Genomic DNA, 22631 nt, shown 5'->3' with positions numbered 1-22631 from the left:
GCTGTGGAAAGGTTCTTTCATCTCAGGAATGAAACTGATATATTTCTTACCGAGAAAAACGTTACAAACCACTTTTATCAGATACCAAGTGGGTTCAGAAATTCGCAATTTTTGCAGATCTGGTGAACCACATGAATAATTTGAATTTAAAGTTGCAGGATGAAAATAATTCAGTTTGTGATTTATTATCTCATATCAAGGCATTCAGAGCAAAGTTGATACTTCTGGAAGGCGAGGTGAAAAATTGTAACTTTGCTCACATGCCAGTGCAGAAATGCATAAAAAGGGTGAAGCAGAATTACCTTTCTCGTTCACAAATTTAGTTATTTCAAATCTTAAACAACAATTTCAGAAGCGATTTGCTGATTTGGATGCCAATGCTAGGGAAATAAGATTGTTTCAAAATCCATTTGACTGTGTTGTTACTGATGTCCCAAGTCAACTTCAAATGGAAATTATTGAACTTCAGGCAAATGAACATATTAAAGATAAATACAAGGAAGGAAACCTAATCGATTTTTATAACCTTTTGAACTCTGAGCAGTTCCTAAATTTGAAGAAATTCTCTTGTAAATTTATCTCTATTTTTGGGACAACATATCTTTGTGAACAAACTTTTTCCCAAATGAAATATATCAAATCAAAATAAAGGGCAAATTTATCTAATGAATATTGCTACGTGTAATTAGCACTTCAAAATTTGAACCTGAGTTTAATAAGATCCTAAAAACACAAACACAGTTACATCCTTCCCATTAATGGTTTCATTATAATTTGCGATAAAAATATGAGAATTTGCTAATAGTGTTCGCTGTCATTAATATAGGATAATTTAATCTCACATACTCTGTAATCAGTTTTTATCTGCTTTCAATAAAACTCATATATCTAGTTCTTGAGTTTTTTTATTACTACGGCCTGCTGAACAGTGCTGAAGTACCCAATGTGGCCCTCACGGCGAAAAGTTTGGAGACCACTGCTATAGAGGCTTCTTTTTAAAAATAGAGCACAGTATGGCTGTACCCAATCAACTGGAATTTCTTTTTGCCATATAGCTTGAGTTCATAAATCTCAGTTGTTAAGATGTTCCTCCATTTTTTTGAATTTCTGCTATAATTTTTTTTTACCATCTGCCTCATTATTTTTAGTGCTTTAATAATATCATGAACTTCAGAAATGGTCCATCAGTTGTGGGTTCTTCAACATTTTCTTCTACACAATGTACCTCTGATGTAAGGTTCCATCTGGTGGTGATGATCTGATCAGTAGTTTCTTTTAAAATAATGTCTAAATTCTTCAACAATTCTTTTTTTTGGGGGGGGGGGGTAAATTTTCTTCGTTGTTAGTCAGTATCAGAGTTGTGGTTTATATTCTCTTTTAAGTATCCCATTACATCTGAAGAACCTCTGAGTTACTTGTACCATTTCCAATTTCTTCAATTAATTTTTTCTCTACTAGCCTGTTCCAAAACTCTTACAGATATAACAGAGTCAATCATCTACTGGTGTGAATGTTTTTACACATGGCATAAAAACCTCATCATTTTCATGTCTCTCACATGTTCCACTGTAGAATATTGTTCTGTTATTTGTATGGAGATTTCTATGACCTGGTCATTTGGTTTCTTGTATAGCTTGATCTGAATATCATAATTTTCTGTTGTGTCAATAACACATTGAAGAGTTGCATGTTTACAAAGTTTTTATATTCTATGTTTCAACTCAAAATCCGTTAGTAAGTTCTGGATGGTTACCACCTATGAACAGTTCAGTTTGTAAACTTGATTTCATAACTCATGGGTCTTTTTACATTAGACAGGTCATTCAGTTCCATCTGGCTGCCATTGTGAACAGTCTAGTTTGTAAACAATCCAAGTTTGCTGAACTGGTTGGCTGAGTGGTTAGCGTATCTGCTCTTCAGCCAAAAGGTTGCAGGTTCGAATCCTGCCATGGATGTTTATGATTGTCTATGGAAATACTAGTGGTGGTGGGCGGTAGATGCCATTTGTGTAGTTGGTGGAATGAGTTGTGGAGACAGAGTTGTAGAGTACGTGCCCTCCCTCGATGAGTCTTTGTACTCCCTGGAGGAGTCACACAATAATAATAAACCTAGTGGCTTGTTTCATAACTTATGGGTTTATACATTAGATGGGCAATCATATTATATTTTTGCATTAGAAATATAATTCTAATATGAAAATCAAGTAACTCTTTAGAATGAGTGAAACAAACCAATTATTCATATCAGGGTAATCTAGATTCTGTTAAATGCTGATAAAAAACTAGAAATGCTGGATTCATGTTATCCATCCTACTACCAAAAAATTGATTATATATACACTGAAACTAATCTCAAGGGTACTAATATTTGTTGAATCTACCATGTGGAGACAAAAGATTCAAGCTAGAACTACACACACAAATGAAAATATGAATTACATATTACAAAAATTTCCTAAATGTTACTTTTTTTTTTCTGATAAGTTTATTTTATATACAATATGAAATTTTTAACAACAACAAAAAAAAGCTTGATAATATATGCCTACCACAAGTTCAGGGTTGTACAGATCATCTGACTCCTTAGTGAACATATCATCAAAGCACACTTCTGTCTGTACAAGTCCAAGGAACGTTATACCTTGATGCAGTCTTAAGAAATTTCTGAAAAGAACAGTTAATAAGTGATACAATTCCTTAAAATTGGCACAAATGCAACATAAATTATTAATATATAAGAGCATTCCTTTTTCATATACCAGGATATCTTATTTTTCCTTTTTCATATACCAGGTAATTGTTACAAGGATATCTTCAGCTTCCTGGAGATATCCTTGTAACAATTACAAAATATATCTAATTAAAATTTTTCTTCACTTACAGTGTATATTTTATACACAAATAACATATTTGCTAAAAATCTACTTACATAATGTGCACTTATTGAAAGTCATGAGCTGATATAGATAAAACATCTTAATTGACATTGTGTAGCATTTAACAAGACAAAGTTAAGAAAATAACACTCAATATTTTGAATTCTATTTCAAATTCATCATCATTGGTTTCATATTTTCCAAGACAAATCCACCTTGGAAAACATAATATTCATTTGGCACTATTGTTATGGCAAGTTGGGACTAGCAGACCATGCGCCTTGGATATATATCCCTTCACACAGGATTAAGTGAAACAAAACAAAAGTGCTACACAGACATCATTATAAGTCACATTGTTTTTGGAATCAACAGCAGCTTCTATATGCACTCTGGTCCATGCCAATTAATATGGATTCAATCCATTAATAAAATCTTGTGGACTACAGTTCTCTATATGCTATGGGCATATTTGTGAGGGTTTTTTCCCTCTTACCTCTCAAAAACATCGGTTCTCTAGAATCTTAAGTAGCAAATAGAGGCTTTACAGTTTTGGATTTGGTGATAACTTCACAAGATGTAGTTGTTAATGAGGTATTGACACTGCAGCAAGTTGGTGAGTGATTATGAGGTACTTGTTTCGTAGTGGTGAAATAGGAAAAGGTCACTGCCAAAAATGGATATATGCCAAGTATAAGGTGGGTGATTATGGGAAGCTCTGTGGTCAATTGGCATCAATACATTGGCTAGATGAGCTGTGCAGAAGATATGTGGATGGAGCATGGAACTTCATAAGGTAGTATCTAACATGAGAAATGTATAAGTGTTAAGCAATAAATAGGAGTAAAATGGATGAAAAATGAAATCAAGTAAGCTATGTTAGAAAAGCAAATGCTATGATGGAAGTACAAGATAATTGATGGCGATCAGATCCATGAAGAGTATAAAGTGCAGGCTAGGAAGGTTATGAGCATGGCAAAGAAAGAAAAGGCGCAGTATGAGAAGAGACTGGCTGGTCAGGCTAAGATTAATTCCAAGGAATTCTTCTGCTATATGGTAGGAGCAAGAGAAAAAAATTATTCTTTCTAATGACAGGTTGACAGTGGTGGATAGTCACAGAAGCAGAATGACCACTGCAAAGGATATAGTGGAATAAGTGAATGAGCATTTTATCAACATATGCCATACCATTGTGAAGGGTGCCATTCAATATAGAGAAGAGTTAAATATTAGAACTGGAAATGTAAGAATCAGATATATATTAGATGTTGATTGAGTTAGCTATTAATATGGCTGTGAGAATGGATGACATATCACCACATATTTTTGAAGAATGTGCAAAAGAGTTAGCTATGCTCTTAACCTGGTTATTTAATGAGTCTTGCAGTAAGATTCCAAAGTAGTTGAAAGAAGACAAAATAGTACCACTCCACAAAGATGGTTCTAAGAAGTTTCCAATTACAGACCAGTCTATATAACTGCAGTTGTAGTCAAGTGTTGGAGAGATTGGTTAGGAATAGCATACAAGACTGGGTTGATGACCATTGTATTCTTTATAATGGTCAGCATGGATTTATGAAGGAAAGGTCTTGTTTTAGCAATTTATTTACATTTTATGACAAGGTGACAAGTGTGTTAGATAAGGGAGAATTATATACAGTGATATTCTTGAACTTCTCAAAGAAGTGTTTGATAGATTACCAAATGATAAGTTGGTATGGAAGCCGCAAAAGATGGGAATAGATAGTATATTGGTTAAATGGATTTGTGATTGGCTCTGAATGATACCAGCGAGTTGAAAGAAAAAAACATCTGCTTACTACAGAAAGTTGAAAGGGAAAAAAACATCAGCTTACTATTACAAGCAAGTTTGGCTGATGGCTGACCACATGACTGCATCAAAAATACCAGCCCACACTCAGTTATGTTACACCTATAAGCATGCATTAAATGCCAAATAACCATCAACACCAAATCTGACTTCAGAAAGGGCCAATGGCAGAAAGCTTATCTCCTGTCTAAATGGAAGCCATAGCTTCTGGCACTTTGCAAAGATCATTTAACATAACTTCTGCTCACCTATACCTCTCTCATCCAGATGGCACCACTTCTCATCTTATTCTTTTTTCTCATTCATTACATGACAGGTTGAGTCTCCTATAAACAAATCTTTGCCATCTGGCTCAATCTCTGGCCAATACTGTCATCTCTTAATCTCAATAATTGTGATCTTTCCTTCAAAGACTGAAGTCAAGTTCTTTTTAGTCTCCCTGTTGATAGTCTTCCTCCAATAATTCCTTTCAAGGCTATGCAGTAATCTCTGAGAGAACATTCTTTGGAGATGTCCAAACCATCTTAATTGTTAAGAATTATATCTGTGGTATCTTCTATGTGGTTTAGTTTGTGTTTGACTTGCTTATACAAGGGGGTACCAAAAATAACTGGAATCTGAACTTCGCACACACACAATTTTCTATTTACGGATGCTGATGCTAGGCATCGCGAGTGCATAGTTTTCTGCACCAGTCTGGCAAGTGGTGTCATCCTGTTTGAACTGGTTCATTGTTCTAGCTGTTTTTTTTGTTAATGTTTACAAGCAAGTTTGTCTTATGGCTGACCACAAAGAATAGGAGCGTGCATGAAATTGTTTTCTTTCGGGAAAAACCGCAGCTGAAAGTATAGTTATACTTCAGCAAGCTTAAGGACAACACTTTAGGCAAAATACAGGTCTATGAATGGTTTTCCTGTTTCAAAAATGAGGACATGTCAGTTGAAGACCAACCATGATCTGGCCAACCTTCGACAAGCAGAAATGATGAAAACAAAACCAGGCAATTAATGAAGATTGTCCATTGAGCAAGTTTCTGAAGAATTTGTCATGGAGTTCATGCCAGCAAATTTTAACAGAGGATTTGCAAATGAAATGTGTGTCTGCTAAATTTGTACCTCATTTGCTCAGAGGATCAAAAGAAAAAAAAAATGGTGCAAACGTTTGCTGCAATTTGAGGGAGCAAGTTTTTAATGACCAGAACTTTCTTTCAGAAGTTGATGAACCTTGGTGCTACAGTTATGATACAGAAACAAAACAAGCATCAAGCTAATGGAAACATGCAAATTCAATGGGACCCAAGAAGGCACATCAGGACAATGTTGATCTGTTTTTTTTTTTTTTTAATTTTTTTTATGTGAATGGAATTGTACACAAAGAATTTGTTACGTCTAAACAGACAGCAAGCCAACATTTTTATCTCAACATGTGTGACGAAAACAGCCAGAAATGTGTAGTAATGGAGATTGGTTGCTGCACCACAACAATGTCTCAGCCTATGCAGCCTTGTCTGTTCAACAGTTCTTGAGGAAAAACAAGATGGCAGTTGTTCCCCACCCTTCCTACTCACCTGCTCTCTCTCTCTCTCTCCATGTGACTTCTTTTTATTCCCACGGATAAAGAAAACCATGAAAGGGCAAAGATTCGTTGATGTAGATGAAGTGAAAGAAAAGTCAATGGAGACCATAAAGAGTATTCCGGCTGAACAGTTCAAGCAGTGGAAAAAACATTGGGACAAGTGCAGTGAATCACATGGAGAGTACTTTGAAAGAGACTAGAATTTTTTTTTTTTTTTTTAAATAATTCTGGTTATTTTTGGGTATACTGATATGTTTTGTGTTCTAACCAGTGGATCTTATTTGTTTTTCTTAATATTTAATTTCAAATGTTCTGTTTTTCTGTATTTCTTTCCGAGTCTGCATGTCTTGACTCCATATGTTACCACTGGTTTTCATAGTTTTAGTTTGAGGCATTTTGAATGCGGTTTTTTTTCTCTACCTATATTTTGTGTAATTTATTCCTGTTAGACTATCTTATGTTAAGTCTGTATTTTACTATTTCTGTGTAGTTGAAAAAATGCCATTAGACATTTTTTCAACTACACAGAAATAGTAAAATACAATAGTAATAGAAATAGAAATAGTAAAATAGAAATAGAAAACATTAGGAAAAAGAAAACCAGGACGTCCTCTTAAACAATTCAACGATGACTTCTAAGGCTGGAACAGGCCATGCTAGGCCTAAATTCTTGATACGCTTGATGATGATGTGTAGTTGAAAATCATTTCTGCCAAGAAATGCAAATTTCTTTACCTGTTCAATTATGATTATTTAATTTTATTTAGATTATTTAGTTTATTGAAAATTTGTCATCTCTTCCTATTTTCATTGTTTATGTCTCTTAAATCAATTTTCATTCCATAAGTTTTTTATTTAAAATTTTTATCATCTTTTCCAATCGTCTGTGCTCAAGAATCCTCTATGCATTATTTTCTGATATATAGTATGTACTACTTTTCATCCATCCAACTACTAATTATATACTGATGTTTCAATCCCAAATTTTGAACAAGTTTCATCTTATTTGAAGAAGTATCATCCCACATATTTTCCCAACAACAAAATTTTTCATCTGTTGCCATTTACAAAAGACAAACTATCACCTCTATCATTAGCTGGTGTTTACCAGATACCATGTAAATGTAATCTAACATACTTTAGGCAGATAGGCCATTCTGTGGAAAAAAAATATTAATGAACATCAATATTATATTAAATATAAGAAACCTCAAAAGTCCGGTCTGACACAACATAGTATTGACACAAAACACAGTATTCAGTGGGATGAAGCTAGTCTTCTCCATAGAAGCAGGTTTAAACATGAAAGCCTTTTCAAAGACAGTTGCGAAGCATTTTTATATCAGCCAAATCTGACTATGAACGATCGTCTCTCTCTTCCCTGAAAGTTTGGGAGATTCTTACTTTATGATGTAACCATCAAAAATAGTTTTAAATAATATTATTTATCAATATTAATTTCTAGCATACAGCAACAGTTTCTAATTGCAATAATTAAACCAATTTAAAACTGTTGTATTTTTTAATATAACAGTTTTTAAAGTGGCATGACTATAAACAGCTGTTAATAGTCATGTCGCTTTAAAGATTAATTCTTCAGTTAAGATCTGATAACCCTGTACACTTAAATACCAATAAAACTTTGTGGCATATCCAATAACACGGTTAATGAAGGAAAACTTTAAGAAATAACATACAATGAATAATTGGCTATTCCACTATGTACTGATCTCTTTTCAAAGAGAGACAGTCATAAAATATATAACAGTACACCAATAGCTGATTAAATATCAAGGGTTAAGAGGAGAAATAAGGAAGGTAAGATTAAGAAAACAATTAGTAAAAATAATGGGCTATGGAGGCCACATAACATGGGAAACAATAATCATTTACAAGGGTGGTCTGAAAAGTTCTCTGCCTAACAATGAAAAAATGAATTTATACTTTCAAAATTATTTTTATTTTTCAACATAATCTCCCTTAAGACTAATACATTTATTCGGGCGATGCTCCAGCTATTATTCTGTCCATGTAGTGGTTCTCAGAAAAATCTGCAAAATATCCCTCTACAGCTGCAATCACCTCTTGATTCGAAGAAAACCACTGACCAAGGAGGAAGAGTTTTAGTTTTGGAAAGAGATAGAAGTCAGAGAGAGCCAAATCTGAGGAACAGGGTGAATGTTCCAACAATTCATAGTGCGGATCCCTTAATTTTCCCATTGCCAAAACACCTTTGTGGGCAGGTGCATTGTCCTGATGAAAGATGATTTTTTTCTTCTGTAAACCAGGTCTTTTCTCACGAATTTTTTTGTCTAGTCTGGTTAAAAGATCGGAATAATATTTCCCAGTTATTATTTTATCCTTTTCAAGATAATAAACAAAATGCCTTTAGTATCCCAAAACACCGATGTCATGACCTTTCCTGCTGATGGAACTGACTTTGTCTTTGTCTTCTTTGGTGCTGAACAACTAGCTTCTGTCCACTGTTTTGACTGCTGGTTCTTGTTAAAATGCTCCAAGCACTATTCAGAGATTTTCATGCAAGTGCGTTTTTGATCCACTGTGAGCAAGCACGGCACCCATCTTCCTCAAAAGCTTTTTCATCTGCAATTCTTCATGCAAAATATATCTTGCACGTTCTTTTGAAATGCCTATAGTTCTCAGCAATTTCAAGCACTTTGACTCTCTCCAGTCATCCAATACCATATCGTGCACTTGATCAATGATTTCTGGTCTTGTTACACTTTTTGGAAGTCCTTCACATGGATCATCTTCAAGGACGGTCCAGCCATGTTTAAACTTGGCTGCCCATTTCTTAATTGCCGAAAATGATGGAGAAGATTGCCCATAAACTTTTATGAACTTTGAATGAATTTCTTTTGCCGTTAAACCTTCTTTTACAAAGAATTTTATAACTGCACAATACTCAATTTTATCCATTGATATGCTTATGACAGATGTACCAACTTAGAAGAAAAAAAAATCTTGCTGATAGTGTTGCCATCTATGGTCAAGAACTTTTCAGACCACCCTCATATACCACCTTTTTCATATTTCCGATAATTTTTAAAAGAAGGCATTCTCTTTCCTTCAAAATATTCGATATTCCTGTACGTATGCATATATCTTAATATATTCCTATGGTGCTGAATATAAAGGTGATATAGGTGGCTAATTGTATTCTGCAGTGCTCTGTGCTTGGACTGCTGCTATTCAATGTGTAAAATGCATGATGGATGCTAGTTCAGTGTATAGTTATGTAGTTTTGGAAGATAAGCTACACAGATTACACTGAAGGAAATGGACTCCAGAAAACTGAATGAAGCCAGAGATTTAGGAGTGTGGATAGAGAGTTGAAGTACAGAGGGTATATTGTGAAAGTAATTAAAGTCACTTCACTTACTGAATAAGATAAAAAAAAAAAAATTATTATTCAATTCCATTTGGAATCCTTGGATAAAAAAAAAAAATCATGGAAAGATGGATTGAATACACAAGGAAATTATGCTAGGAACAAAGAAATAATATTCCTGAACAGACAGATTTAAAAGGCCCATCCATTTTACTTTGTGAAGTTGAAAACACAGTCAGAAAACTAAAACCACATAAAGCTGCAGGAAAAGATAATATCTTGGCAGAATGGTTGAGGACTCTAGATGAAGGAGGACTGATATTCCCAACAAAATTATGCAATAAGATATATGAGACTGGATTTCTATCCAAAAGATATCAAACACTCAATTTTCGTTCCAATTCCCCCCCCCCCAAAGCTACAAGATGTGCAGAGTTCAGGACAATTAACCTGAACTCTTCTGAACCTGAAGTCAAGTATCAAAAGTCCTCTTACACATTATTTTTGAAAGAAATAAGAGAAATAAATGATACACAAAGTGGATTCAAGGAAAATGTAGGCACAAGAGAAGATATTTTCAATGTCGAACCATCATAGAAAGATATCTTCAAAAACAAAAAGATGTGTACCTCTGCTTCATAGATTACAAAAAGGCATTCGACAATGTTCAACATGAGCAATTAATTGAAATCCTTTCAAAAATAGGCATGGAGGGAAAAGACATTAGGCTAATAACTCATCTTTACTGGGAACAGATTGCATCTTTGAGCTTAAAGAGACCTCAGAAGAATTCCTAGGTCAGAAAGGTGCGAGACAAGCCTGTGTCTTGTCTCCGATTCTCTTTAACCTGTACACAGAAGAAATATTTAATAAAATTAATAACCTCAAAATAATCACTATAGGGAAAAGAAATATTAATAACCTAAGATATGCAGATGAGATGGTTCTTCTAGCTGAAAACAAAATATGACCTTTAGTATAGCAAACAGTATGGCCTCAGTTTCAACTTCAAAAAGACAAAAATCATGATAATGTCAAGAGAATAGGAAATACCAAAAATATGCATCAATATAAAAGGAAATAAATTAGAACAGGTGCAAACATACATATATCCTGGACACTTGATCACAGAGAATGGCAGGACAGAAGATGAAATTAGAAAAAGGATTGAAACCGCAAGGTCAACTTTCAACAATATGAAAAATCTACTGACATCTAGAAAATTAAATCTGAAAACAAGACTAAGAATTTCCAACTGTTATACAGAGCAGAGACATTGACACTCTCCAATCTGAGTATAAAAAACACTGGAGGCCTTTGAAATGTGGATGCTGTGAAGAATTACGAGGATATCATGGAAAGACAAATGAAGAGGTACTAGAGATGGTGGACGTAAACAGAAGCCTGATAAAAGAAATTAAAAAGAGAGAAGTCAGATATTTCGGACATATTCTCAGATATAACTGCCTACAAAGGACACTTCTCGAAGGAACTGTTGAGGGAAAGAGAAGGAGAGGAAGACAAAGACTTGATCGATGAAAACCATAGAAGACTGGACCTATCTTTCATATGAGGAATGCAGTATAAGACATAGTGGAGACACATGGTAGTTGATCTCCTGGAGGGAGAAGATACCTGACATGACAGGAATCCTTTTCATGTAGATTTCCAAGTTTTGTAGGCTATAATATAAACTTAACAAATTAAGTAATTTTTATATTAAAAAAAGATATAATAGAATAATACAGCACATAAATAATTAAACATGTTTAATCAATGCTATATTTCGTTCTGTCACCAAGACATCATCAAGGAAACAATAGTAAAATTGCAACACACATACACACACACAAAATTGCATAAAACACTAAGTGGAAAAAAAAATTAGATTGAAAGCCTAAAGTCCTATGAGAGATGCCCTCAATGGATGCTGTCAGCTAATCTTATTAGCTCTTGGGAGAAAGGCCTAATAATTAGTTTCCCAAATCTGTGGAAGTTCCATATAATCATATTTATTAAGATGAGGTTTTTTTGTTTTTTTTTAATCTGCTGCTGATTCTAAAAAAAAAAAGTCTTTCAAGTTTGTATTTGTTATGGTGAAGCATAGCAATTTTCTTCCATTTGATTCTGTGCAAGGTATAAAAAGACATGGTCAACTCAATCTGACTGACCAACTTATGGCAGCAGATGTATATTTCCTATATTCTACTAGACAGATGTTTACACATCTCCTAGTTTTACCATAATATGATAAGTCATGGGAACAAGGAACGGGGGGGGGGGGGGGGGGGTTAGAGGATTCTTGGAAAAGTAGCCAGCTTCAGAAGAGGTTTGAATGCAATGATTAAATTAAATTTTACTTTTCTAGAGTTCTGGCTATTTTTATTCGGTGTCCCAGATATAAGGAACAATGTTGACAGCATTACTATAGTCAACACACATATGCTTTGAGGGATGTGAGGAATTAATTTGTTGATCTTTTTGGCATTGTAACCATTGGACCAGAAGGTCTGATGAATAAAGGAGGGTTCAGCTGTAAGCTAAGCTTGAACAATATGGTGTTATCAAACCCTTCTTAATAGAGTCTCCAGTCTCTGTTTTCTACTCAGGCTGAACTTACATAAAACATGCTCTTGATCAAATCAACTGTTCCTCACATCCTTCTCAACATACTGATTATAGTAATGCTATTGAGTATTTAAATGAGACAGCTGAAATATTGAAACAATTAAACCTGCTGTTTAATTTTTTCTCTTTGTGCTGTACTTATTTCATAAAATTGTATTATGAGAGTAATGCTATCGTTGTTCATTATATATAGGACACCATGGATCCTCTACCTCCTCTCTCTGTTCCAGGTATTTACAATGTTCCTTCTTCTTGCAATTTATCATATTATGGTCCAACTGGGAGATCTGCAAACATCTGCCTAGAAGAACATAGAAAATACATCTGCCATCTGTATCATATGAAATTTTAATTAAAATTTTAAAAAAATAAGAAGTCACAGGAACACAAGGGACTGTCCTAAACTGGCTCAAAATTACTTAAATGCTAGAATCAAATTGTAAAAATAAAGAACAGCTACAGAAGTTGAAAAACTGTTGACTGTGGGTGTACCACAAAAATCTTTCTTAGGAACTAAACAGTAAAATAAACACTTCTGCAGATGATATGACTCTAATCTTCCCTTCAGACACAGTCAATGCTGATCTTTTTTAAAGTAGCAAACTGGTTGTAATCAAATAAATGTGTAAATTTTAACTTTTGAAATACAACAAGTAAAATGAGCTTTTATTTATGTAAAATAATTGCCGCACAATTATTCTTACATGACTGGAATTGCAGAACAATTTCAAATTGTAACTGTACAGGAATATAGAAAAGTCTATGTATTAACTTATTTGGGATTAAAAACGAATAGTAATTTAAGTTGGAAACTGCACATTACCAATGTCAAAAATAAAGCGATAATTATGTTAAACAGACTTTCCTATTTAAATATGTTAAAAATATTATATTCTGCATGGATTCAAAGCACAACTACAATATGGAATTTTAAGTTGGGGAGGAATCTATCGTACTACTTAGAAACCTCTAGTTTCAGCTCAGAATACAGTAATTCAAATCTTAACCAGAAACAAATACAAGGTTACTACCATGTGCAATAAATACCCCATACTGAACATATTACCCCCTAGATGTTTATAGGTTACTGCTATTCATAAAAAAATAATAATGAATACGTAAATATCAAAAAAGATGTTTTCTTTAGTAGTCATAAGGGCAGGTGCACCTGTTCTCTGCACAGGTGAACAAGCTGGGAGGCCCAAAAAAATTAGGGCCCATTTAAGGGCTCCAAACAATGGAGGAGGCCCCCAGAGTACTCTAGCACCTCGGGAAAAGTGTAAGTACGGCCCTGCATAAGGGTATAAAATATATAGTTCCTAAATCATATAAGGAAGCAATACACAAACATTATACTTATTTAGCATCAAAATTATTCAATACACTACATTTAACTGTAAGAAGTGAAACCAATCCAAACAAATACAAAACTATAATTAAAGAATATTTATTTTTCTACAGAAATGAGGACTCTTTGTTTAAAATAATTGCATAAATTATTGGTTTTAGATAATGGTTTCTAATTTACATTCAAAGATCCAGGTTCATATGAAAAGTCTAAAATTTAAATGCTATTTAACCACTATTTTATTTTGCTCAAAAACCCATTGTTGTATGCAACTTTTTTTCTCTGAGTGTGTATATACACACACAGACAGAGTGAAACCTCCTCATACAAACGCCTGCAATTATGAACAAATCATTTTACAAATTGTTCCATTGAAAAATAATTTAATAAAAAAGTGTTTTTTTTTTTTTTTTTTTTTATTGTACTACCAATTGGCAAACGTTCGTTTTATGAATGCACCAACACTTGTGTGAGCCGGCATTATCTCCACAGTTGTTGATCAGTTCGCATCAGTGCGTTTGGTTCTATTCAAGTGCTGTGAATCCACTCTTTAGTGTGTATTGTAATTTTGATAATTTACGCTCTAATTCAAAGTGTTTTTTTTTTCCAGTTGTGTTGTGATGTTTATTTAATAATTAGTTAACATGGCTCCTAAAAAGTGCAGTGATGAAAAGAAACAGAAAAAAGAGCACACACACCAACTATTGAACTCAAGAAAGAACTTATACCTAAATGGGAAAATGGACCTCTTATTTCTGAACTTTCTAAAGATTATAACACGGTAAAATTGACAATCTGTACTATTATTAAAAATAGAGATGCGATTAAAAAGGCTGATGTGGTGAAAGGAGTGAAACTTTGTATCTTAAAATATCTCAGGCTGTTGAAGAAATGGAGAAACTTTTGTTAGTGTGGATTAACGATGGAGGCGGCAAGAATTTGCAAAAAAAGCTAAGCAACTACATAGTATTCAACCCCTAGGATCTAGTGCCAATAGTAATGGCTTTAAAGCTAGCAGGGGATGGTTTGAGCATTTTAAAAAGAGAACGGGGATCCATAATGTAGTAAGGCACAGAGAGGCTGCTAGCGCTAACAAAGAGGCTGCTAATCAATTTGTGGATGAATTTAAAATTTGTGCAGGGAAGGAAAGATTTATTCCTCAGCAAGGATTTAATTGTGACGAGACAAGACTTTTCTGGATAAAGATGCCTAAGCCAACTTATATCATATAAGAAGAGAAAGCACTGCGAGGATACAAATCAATGAAGGAACGGTTAACTCTTGTTGTGGGGTAATGCTAGTGGTATAAAATTAAACCTTTGTTAGCGTTTCACTCAGAAAATCCCAGTGTTTATATCAAACAATGTAATAAAAAAGTAAACCAGATGTGATGTGGAGATCTAACAGTAAGTCTTAGACAACAAGGCATTTTTTATAGAGTGGATCCATGAAGTGTTTCCCCCCAGTGTAAAAAAACTACCTTGAAAAGAACAATCTACCTTTGAAAGCACTTCTTGTGCTGGACAATGCTTGTGCTCTCCCCACCCAGACTTGGAGGATGCTTTGGGTGAGCATAACTTTATACACCCTTTGTTCAAAAAGAAACCAAACTTTTCAAAAATAGAAGAAACTAGTGGGGCCTCCTGTTGTATATTTTTGTTGTCAAAAGTGGCAACCTTCATTAGTGTTGTGTCAACTGTTATGACATTTGTTTCATTAGAAACTGAGTTATAGTGCCAAGAGTGACAGTGTGTTTTGATGAACAGTCGAAAAATGAGTTTGAAACAGAGAGCTGCGATTGACTTTTGTGTTAAATTTGGTAAAAGTTTTACTGAAATGCATCAAATGCTTCAAAAAACATATAGTGATGAATGCTTATCCCATACTCAAGTTTGTGAGTGGTTTAAGCGATTTCAAAGTGGTCACGAGAAGCTTGAGGACGACGAAAAGCCAGGACATCCAAAAACTGGACTGAGTGAAGTTAACATTAAAAAAAATGCGTGATTTAATCGAAGAAAACCCGAAATTGTCCGTGAGATGACCAAAAAATGTATCGAATTAAACACTGCAAGGACCTCATTAAAACCGCTTGTAAGGACTCAAACTTCCTTGAAACGATCGTTATTGGTGACGAAACATGGTGTTTTGAGTATGAGCCTGAAACAAAGTGCCAGTGTGCTGATAGAAACCACCAGAAGAGGGGCATCCAAAAAAAAGTCACTTGGAGAAGTCAAAAGTAAAACAATGCTGATTTGTTTCTATGATTCCAAAGGCATTATCAACAAAGAATTCATTCTGCCTGGCCAAACGGTCAATGGTGAGTTTTATCTAAGTTTTGAAGCAATTGATAGCGAAAATTAGTCACATACGGCAGGAATATCATGATGCAGGCAGCTGGTCACTTTGCACGATAATGCACCATCTCATCGTTCGAACATTGTGAGACAGTTTTTGAGCAAAAACCAAGTTTGTGTGTTGGATCACTTGCCGTATTCACCTGATTTAGCACCCTGTGACTTCTTTCTCTTCCCCCAACTTCATTTGCCGATGAAAAGAAAGCAATACAACACCATTGAAAATTACAAGCGGCAGTAATCACGATCCTCAACAGTATCCAAAAAACCGATATAAAAAAACTCATTTAACGAATTAATTGACCGTGCCAAATGCTGTATCGAAGCTGTGGGAGAGTATATTGATTGAAATAAATGATTTGAATAATTATAATTGGCCTGTGTTTTAATTTTCTATCAAAAGTTTGAAAAGTTCTTTTTGAATTAAATTTTTAGCATTGAAATTAACAAGGTTATCAGAATCCAATTGAAGAATTGTTTAGGGATTAGAATTTAAGATTCTACAAGTTGATATTCTGAAAGTTTTGCGATTTGTATAGTGCAAAGTTTGTCAAATGAGAAAGAGGAGTGTAGCACTGTCATCAGCAGGACTATATATTGGATTTTCAGTCAGCTGAATATTAATATAGAGAACTAAGAGAATTATTCAAAGAACATTCTTGTGGAATATCAGTTTCTATTGCAAACTTTACAATACACATCAATCTACTGTGACATGTGATATAGTGATTTTTTTTACCATTTGAAAAATCGAATTTCATATCGAAAAGAAGAGCGTATAAGAAAGTTTTCAAATGAATCAAAGTTGAGCAGCTTTTGGAGGTGAACTATAGACTAAAATATACAAATGAAGAAAAAGTGAGAATCTGAAAACAAGAACCAAACATCAGATATTTAGGGGCAAATCCTGAAGAAAACATTGATTCAGCCAGAAAGGCATTTGGTGAGGTTGTCTGCAGGTATAGAAAACAGAACTCCATGGAAGGAAGACTCAGGAAGTTAAAGAGGCAGTCAAGAAAATGGAGAGATCATAGTGAAAGTTTCTGGCAAGTAAATTAGCTTGTGCTCTTAGAGAAAAATGTAAGAAAGTGAAGTACTGTGCAAAACTAGCCAAACAAAACTCACAGATAAGACTTTGCTAAGAACATCTTCTTCTGGCCCTTTTTATAACTATTTATGGTTATAGGCTTCCCTCATTTGCCCCCAACTTTCTCTACGAAATGCTTCCTGATGCCGACATTCGTCAGCCATCTCCACTAGGTCATCCTTCCATGGTAAGAATATAGATGATAAATAACAGGAAGGTGGCAAAATGTTCTGGAGGCTATTGAAAAAGCTTAGAATTGGAGGAAAGCATACTGAAAAAGGAATTAGAGATGGTAAAAGAGACATGAAAACTGAAGATAACGATATTCTTGATACATGGAGTAAATACTTGAAATGATTATTAAATGAAACAAGCAGTAAGAGCATGGCAATAGAAAAACTCAACAAAAATGCAAATCAGGAATATATATCCATATTTGAAGCAGAAAAAGCCATCAAAAACCTGAAAATAATGAAATTAGTTTAATCCTTTATCCAAGTGTGAGCAAACAAAGTTAGCGCCTGAAAGTATCTTCAGGACTGGGGTAAGGTGGTACAACAGCAGGGCAACTCGTTGCAAAGGTGGAGCAAGGTACCAACACTCCTATCTTAGTATCTCCTATAATGCAAAACACATCTCCTTGCAGATATGTCAATGTTATGCATTAAGGAAAGTGCCACTACCCACACTAGTTTCGACCTTCATTGAAGTCTCTTCAGTGGGAGCCAGGCCTAAGTGGAGATACCAGGCAGAAGCATTAGCAGGTCATCTCCACCTACAGAGTTGCCAAATGGTGTGCCACCCTTTTTTTTAATAAATTACTCTAGATTTAGAGAAAGATGTTGAAAGTTTATTTTTCACTTGGTTAGAGTATAATAAAATTAGTTTAATCCTTTATCCAAGTGTGAGCAAACAAAGTTTGCGCCTGAAAGTATCTTCGGGACTGGGGTAAGGTGGTACAACTCCCACTGAAGAGACCTCAATAAAGGTCGAAACTAGTCTGGGTAGTGGCCCTTCCCTTAATGCATAACATTAGACATATCCGCAAGGAGATGTGTTTTGCATTATAGGAGATACTAAGATAGGAGTGTTGGTAGCTTGCTCCACCTTTGCAACAAGTTGCCCTGGTGTTGTACCACCTTACCCCAGTCCTGAAGATACTTTCAGGTGCAAACTTTGTTTGCTCACACTTGGATAAAGGATTAAACAAATTTTATTATACTCTAACCAGGTGAAAAATAAACTTTCAACATCTTTCTCTAAATCCAGAGTAATTTATTATAAAAAAAAGGGTGGCACACCATTTGGCAACTCCTATAGGTGGAGATGACCTGCTAATGCTTCTGCCTGGTATCTCCACTTAGGCTTGGCTCCCACTGAAGAGACCTCAATAAAGGTCAAAACTAGTCTGGGTAGTGGCCCTTCCCTTAATGCATAACATTAGACATATCTGCAAGGAGATGTGTTTTGCATTATAGGAGATATTAAGATAGTAGTGCTGGTACCTTGCTCCACCTTTGCAACGAGTTGCCCTGGTGTTGTACCACCTTACCCCAGTCCTGAAGATACTTTCAGGCGCGAACTTTGTTTGCTCACACTTGGATAAAGGATTAAACTAATTTTATTATAAAAAACCTGAAAAGGCAGCTGGAATAGATAATATTTGACCAGAAATGTTCATATGTGGAGGTATAAATGTTTTACAATGACTACATTGCTTAATTCAGAAGGCCTGGTCAGATTGATAACACTAATGAAGGTTTCCGCTTTTAAAAATTCATATATTTTAGGGAGAAAAAAAAAAAAAAAATCTTTTTTTTTTTTTTTTTTTGGTCATGGATAACTGATTTACATATGATTAATGCAAGGAATATTAAAAATTGAAAGATTATTAATCAGTATTATCATTCTAAACAGAAAGTGCAATACTTGAGTCAGAGTGTAGAATAAGGTAACAGTCATAACAATCATTTAAAGGGTCCATATGGCAATGGGAATCATATTGCAAGAACACTCAAAAATAGACAAAAACTGATATCAATGGTGTTATGTCCCTATTCTATCTTACGATTTTTGTTTGTCTTACAAATTGCCTTCGTCTATATTCTTCTAACTTCTACTTTCAAGACATCACCAAAATTCCTACTAATATCTGAGTTATTGTTCCCCGTAGTATCCCTAGTATTTGTATTTTAACTGCACTCTTTGGGATATTTAGTTTAAGATATTTTATACATAAACAGAGAAAAGGAACTCAAATATCTGAAAGTGTAACTGTTGCAGTCGTGACACTATTTCTTGTTACTCAACATTAATTCTCCGCGTGATTAGGCTCGAATGTTTCTAAGCGGTGCATTGGATTAGCGATATCAGACAACTTTTTTATCATTAAACAAAAGGTTTATTATTTCTCTAAACATGGTACATATCAAAATACTCAACTAAATTATTTACACACTAAAATTAGCTTAATACAAGTAGATGGGCTATCATTCGACAAAAGTTACTACGATCATGCCGCCACAAAATTTCATACAAAACATGAATTCACATAACATGGACAAATCAGATTACCACACACTATTAGATTATTCAACTTCAAGTACACTAACAAAATCATTAACTACTCTAGCACATACCTATGACAATTCCAATTCTCTACACATCACACTAGGCATTCAAATTCCTCAGGCTACTTGATTACTCAATTCACACTAATCAAACTCAATATTAACAAAACCATTTACTTCATTAACACACAACTATGTCATTAACTTTCCTTTTACAATATAGTAGGCACTCAAGATTCTTAGGACAATTAATTAATCACAAATTATCAACACTAGCTGGCTTACTTTTAACACTCTCTATCAAATTCTAAAGTCCTATTATAATTTCTCCCTAATCACTTTAACAGTTCCGTATTATGACAATGGTACCTATCACAAACAACTTCTAGTTAACATAAGACAAAATTCACAATACCTTTCTTTAGCTTCACTTACGGGCCTTTACCTTCTACTGAACGAACTTGCTTGCATAACTTCTTGCAATTCAGGGCTATATAAACATCTGCGCGGTCGGCTGTACTATCCGAAACGAGGACATCGATATTTTCACAGCTTCCTATGACTTTATGGCATATTTCGCTTTCTACATAGGAATACGGGAATAGCTTTCCCGCTCACCTTCGATTCCTTGTTGTGGCATGAGGATATAAGCCATATCTCTCCACTCAGGAACACCGTGAAATCCACTAGAAAACCAAACTCAAACCACCGCGACTATCCAAACGTTTCTTCTCCTCTGGCAAAAGGAACAAAGGCCTCAAGCCTCCTTGACTATCTAAATGTCTTCTCCTAAACCCAAAAGAGCCTACTCTTCGAACAGCCTCGAGGGGGGGGTTACCAACCCTTTTATAGCTGCTCTCCTAACGGCGCCCTTTCTTACTTCTTTTTCCCGCCTCCTACTTGTTTTCCATCTGTCTACCAATTGGGTAGCATTTGGCCGCCATACGTCATTTTGATCGGCAACTCGTAACGAAGTTTCTATCCGGGTATAGGCCCTAAGCGATATTCCGTTATTTCTCTTGTTAGCCTCTATCTTAACCCCCTTTTAAACCTTTTCTCAGAATTCTACTTAATGCTTAATCTGTAGCCTCTTACATAGCGTATTTCAAGACTCATTCTTTTATACTTATGTATATAACTCTTTCATTCTTAATCGCATTACTATATTAATTCTTAGTTAGCTACTTATTTAATACAAATTCCTTGTTTAGTCATAATACATCTTAATACATTCTTTTCTTTTGTTATCTTAACTAAACAATAGACCTTTACATTTTACTCAATTTATACTGGATGCAAGAATATTTTATTAATTAAATTATTCCTTTTATGCAGGGGTTTTTATTTATGTTATTTAATTTTCATGTTACACCATGATAACTGAGGATATTATATTCTCAAGATATCAGGTGTAACAATGGAAGGATGGGATTAAAGAGATGAATGGAACCCAGTGATACAGAAAAGCCCAAGAAAGGATTGAATGGATGATTTGGGTGGAGGGGAGATAGGCTATAAATTTTAGTCCTAGCAAATAACGGACTGATTTGGAGAAAAGTGTAGGATGTTGGAAAAAATGTACACTTAATCATGTTGCACTATCATAGTATTCTGCACATCCCTTGAAGGTACCTATCAGAAATTTGATGCTGATAAAACAAGCTTGCTATAAGATCGATATTTCCCCCTCCCTTTTCCCACAGCAAGAAAAGAGTTAAAGCATTTCCCTTTTTTTCTTTCATATAATTAGAAGTTATTAAAGTAAATAATAGTGAATAACTTAATTTTGAAAAGGGAAAAAAAAATGTCAAAATTTATGCTGATATACCCTACCTAGATATTTTAACCATTAATAATGTTGAAAAAGGGTTTTCATATGGGGTATATTGCAAGCCTACTCATACAGGTCGTTTACCTACACTCATCTTCTTTGCACCACATATCACAAAAACTACATATAATACATACATTCAAAAAAAAATTTTTATTACATTTAGATATAAAAAAAATTGGGAAAACAAAATTTCTGTAACTAAAAATACAATTATACAAAAATATAATACTACCAACACCTCTCTACATGACAGAAACTTAGCCCTTAAAAAAGAAACACAAGAAACTGTTGGCTTTTGAAATAAAATGCTTCAGGAAATTCAACAGAACTCATTGGACAAAACATAAGACTAATGTACAAAGTGCTGCAAGATTTAAATATCCCTAATTCCTAACTTAACAATTCTTAACACAATTAAAAATTATCAACTCCGTTGGTTGGGTCATATTGCAAATGAAACCAGACAGACTTCCTCACCTGCCATTTGAGGACACTATGGACAGCACAAGACACAGGAGAAGACCAAGATGAACAGGGATTAAATCCTAACAGCATTGAACTTTCAAAGCTGTTGGCATATGAAAGAGTTTGCTTTGGATAGAGAACTGTGGAAGGCTCTTATCTACGTGGGACTCAAACCATCTTGGGGACAGAAGAACATGTGGGTAATAACATATGTGAGTTACACAAGGAAAAAGAAGGAATTTTTATTAACAAATTTCTTAAAAAAAGCTGTAGTCATATTCATTTGGAAAAACAGTATGAAGAAGAATATTCCAAAGAACAGGGATGTATAGAAAAAGATCACAAGTTGGTTTGATATGCTTGGAGTTAAACTGTGTATGGATGCTGACCAGTGGCTGCTTATGTTCTCATCAGCAGCCACTGGTAGAGAAATGTGAAGGAATGGTAATGACAATTCAGTGGAGGAAAACTCATGAAATTACCTACATAAAAAAAAAACATAATGCAGAAACCGAGCACCTATGAGAAAGTGACTGGACAAAGTCTGTGAGAGGTGTCACTTTATTAGGAAGATTTCACTCTTCTGTATGCAATCTAGAATTCTTAGGATTAGGGTGCACCAATTCCATATGTTTAGGTTCAGCTAAATTTGGAATCTACATATTGTGAGGAGCTGAGTGAGAGAAGTACTGTTTTGAATGAATAAGATTAC

The 22631-nt window shown here is 34.5% G+C and overlaps 1 protein-coding gene across 1 annotated transcript in view; it reads right to left on the bottom strand.

The window, feature by feature from the left end:
• The window catches only part of LOC150101152 (protein zyg-11 homolog B-like), a 287455-nt gene that overhangs the window by 209527 nt on the left and 55297 nt on the right, over nt 1-22631 (bottom strand). Inside the window, exon 3 of the mRNA XM_090401483.1 lies at nt 2549-2663. Coding sequence (XP_090257609.1) covers nt 2549-2663 — 115 coding nt within the window. The remainder of the gene's footprint in view (nt 1-2548; nt 2664-22631) is intronic.

Source organism: Typopeltis vanoorti, chromosome 12 (genome assembly GCF_054136105.1).
Source record: "Typopeltis vanoorti isolate ZY-2024b chromosome 12, IOZ_Tvanoo_1.0, whole genome shotgun sequence".
In the NCBI taxonomy this organism is placed as follows: Eukaryota; Metazoa; Arthropoda; class Arachnida; order Uropygi; family Thelyphonidae; genus Typopeltis; species Typopeltis vanoorti.
The sequence above is the reverse complement of the archived record's forward strand: the minus strand, read 5'-3'. Positions and strand labels throughout refer to the sequence as shown.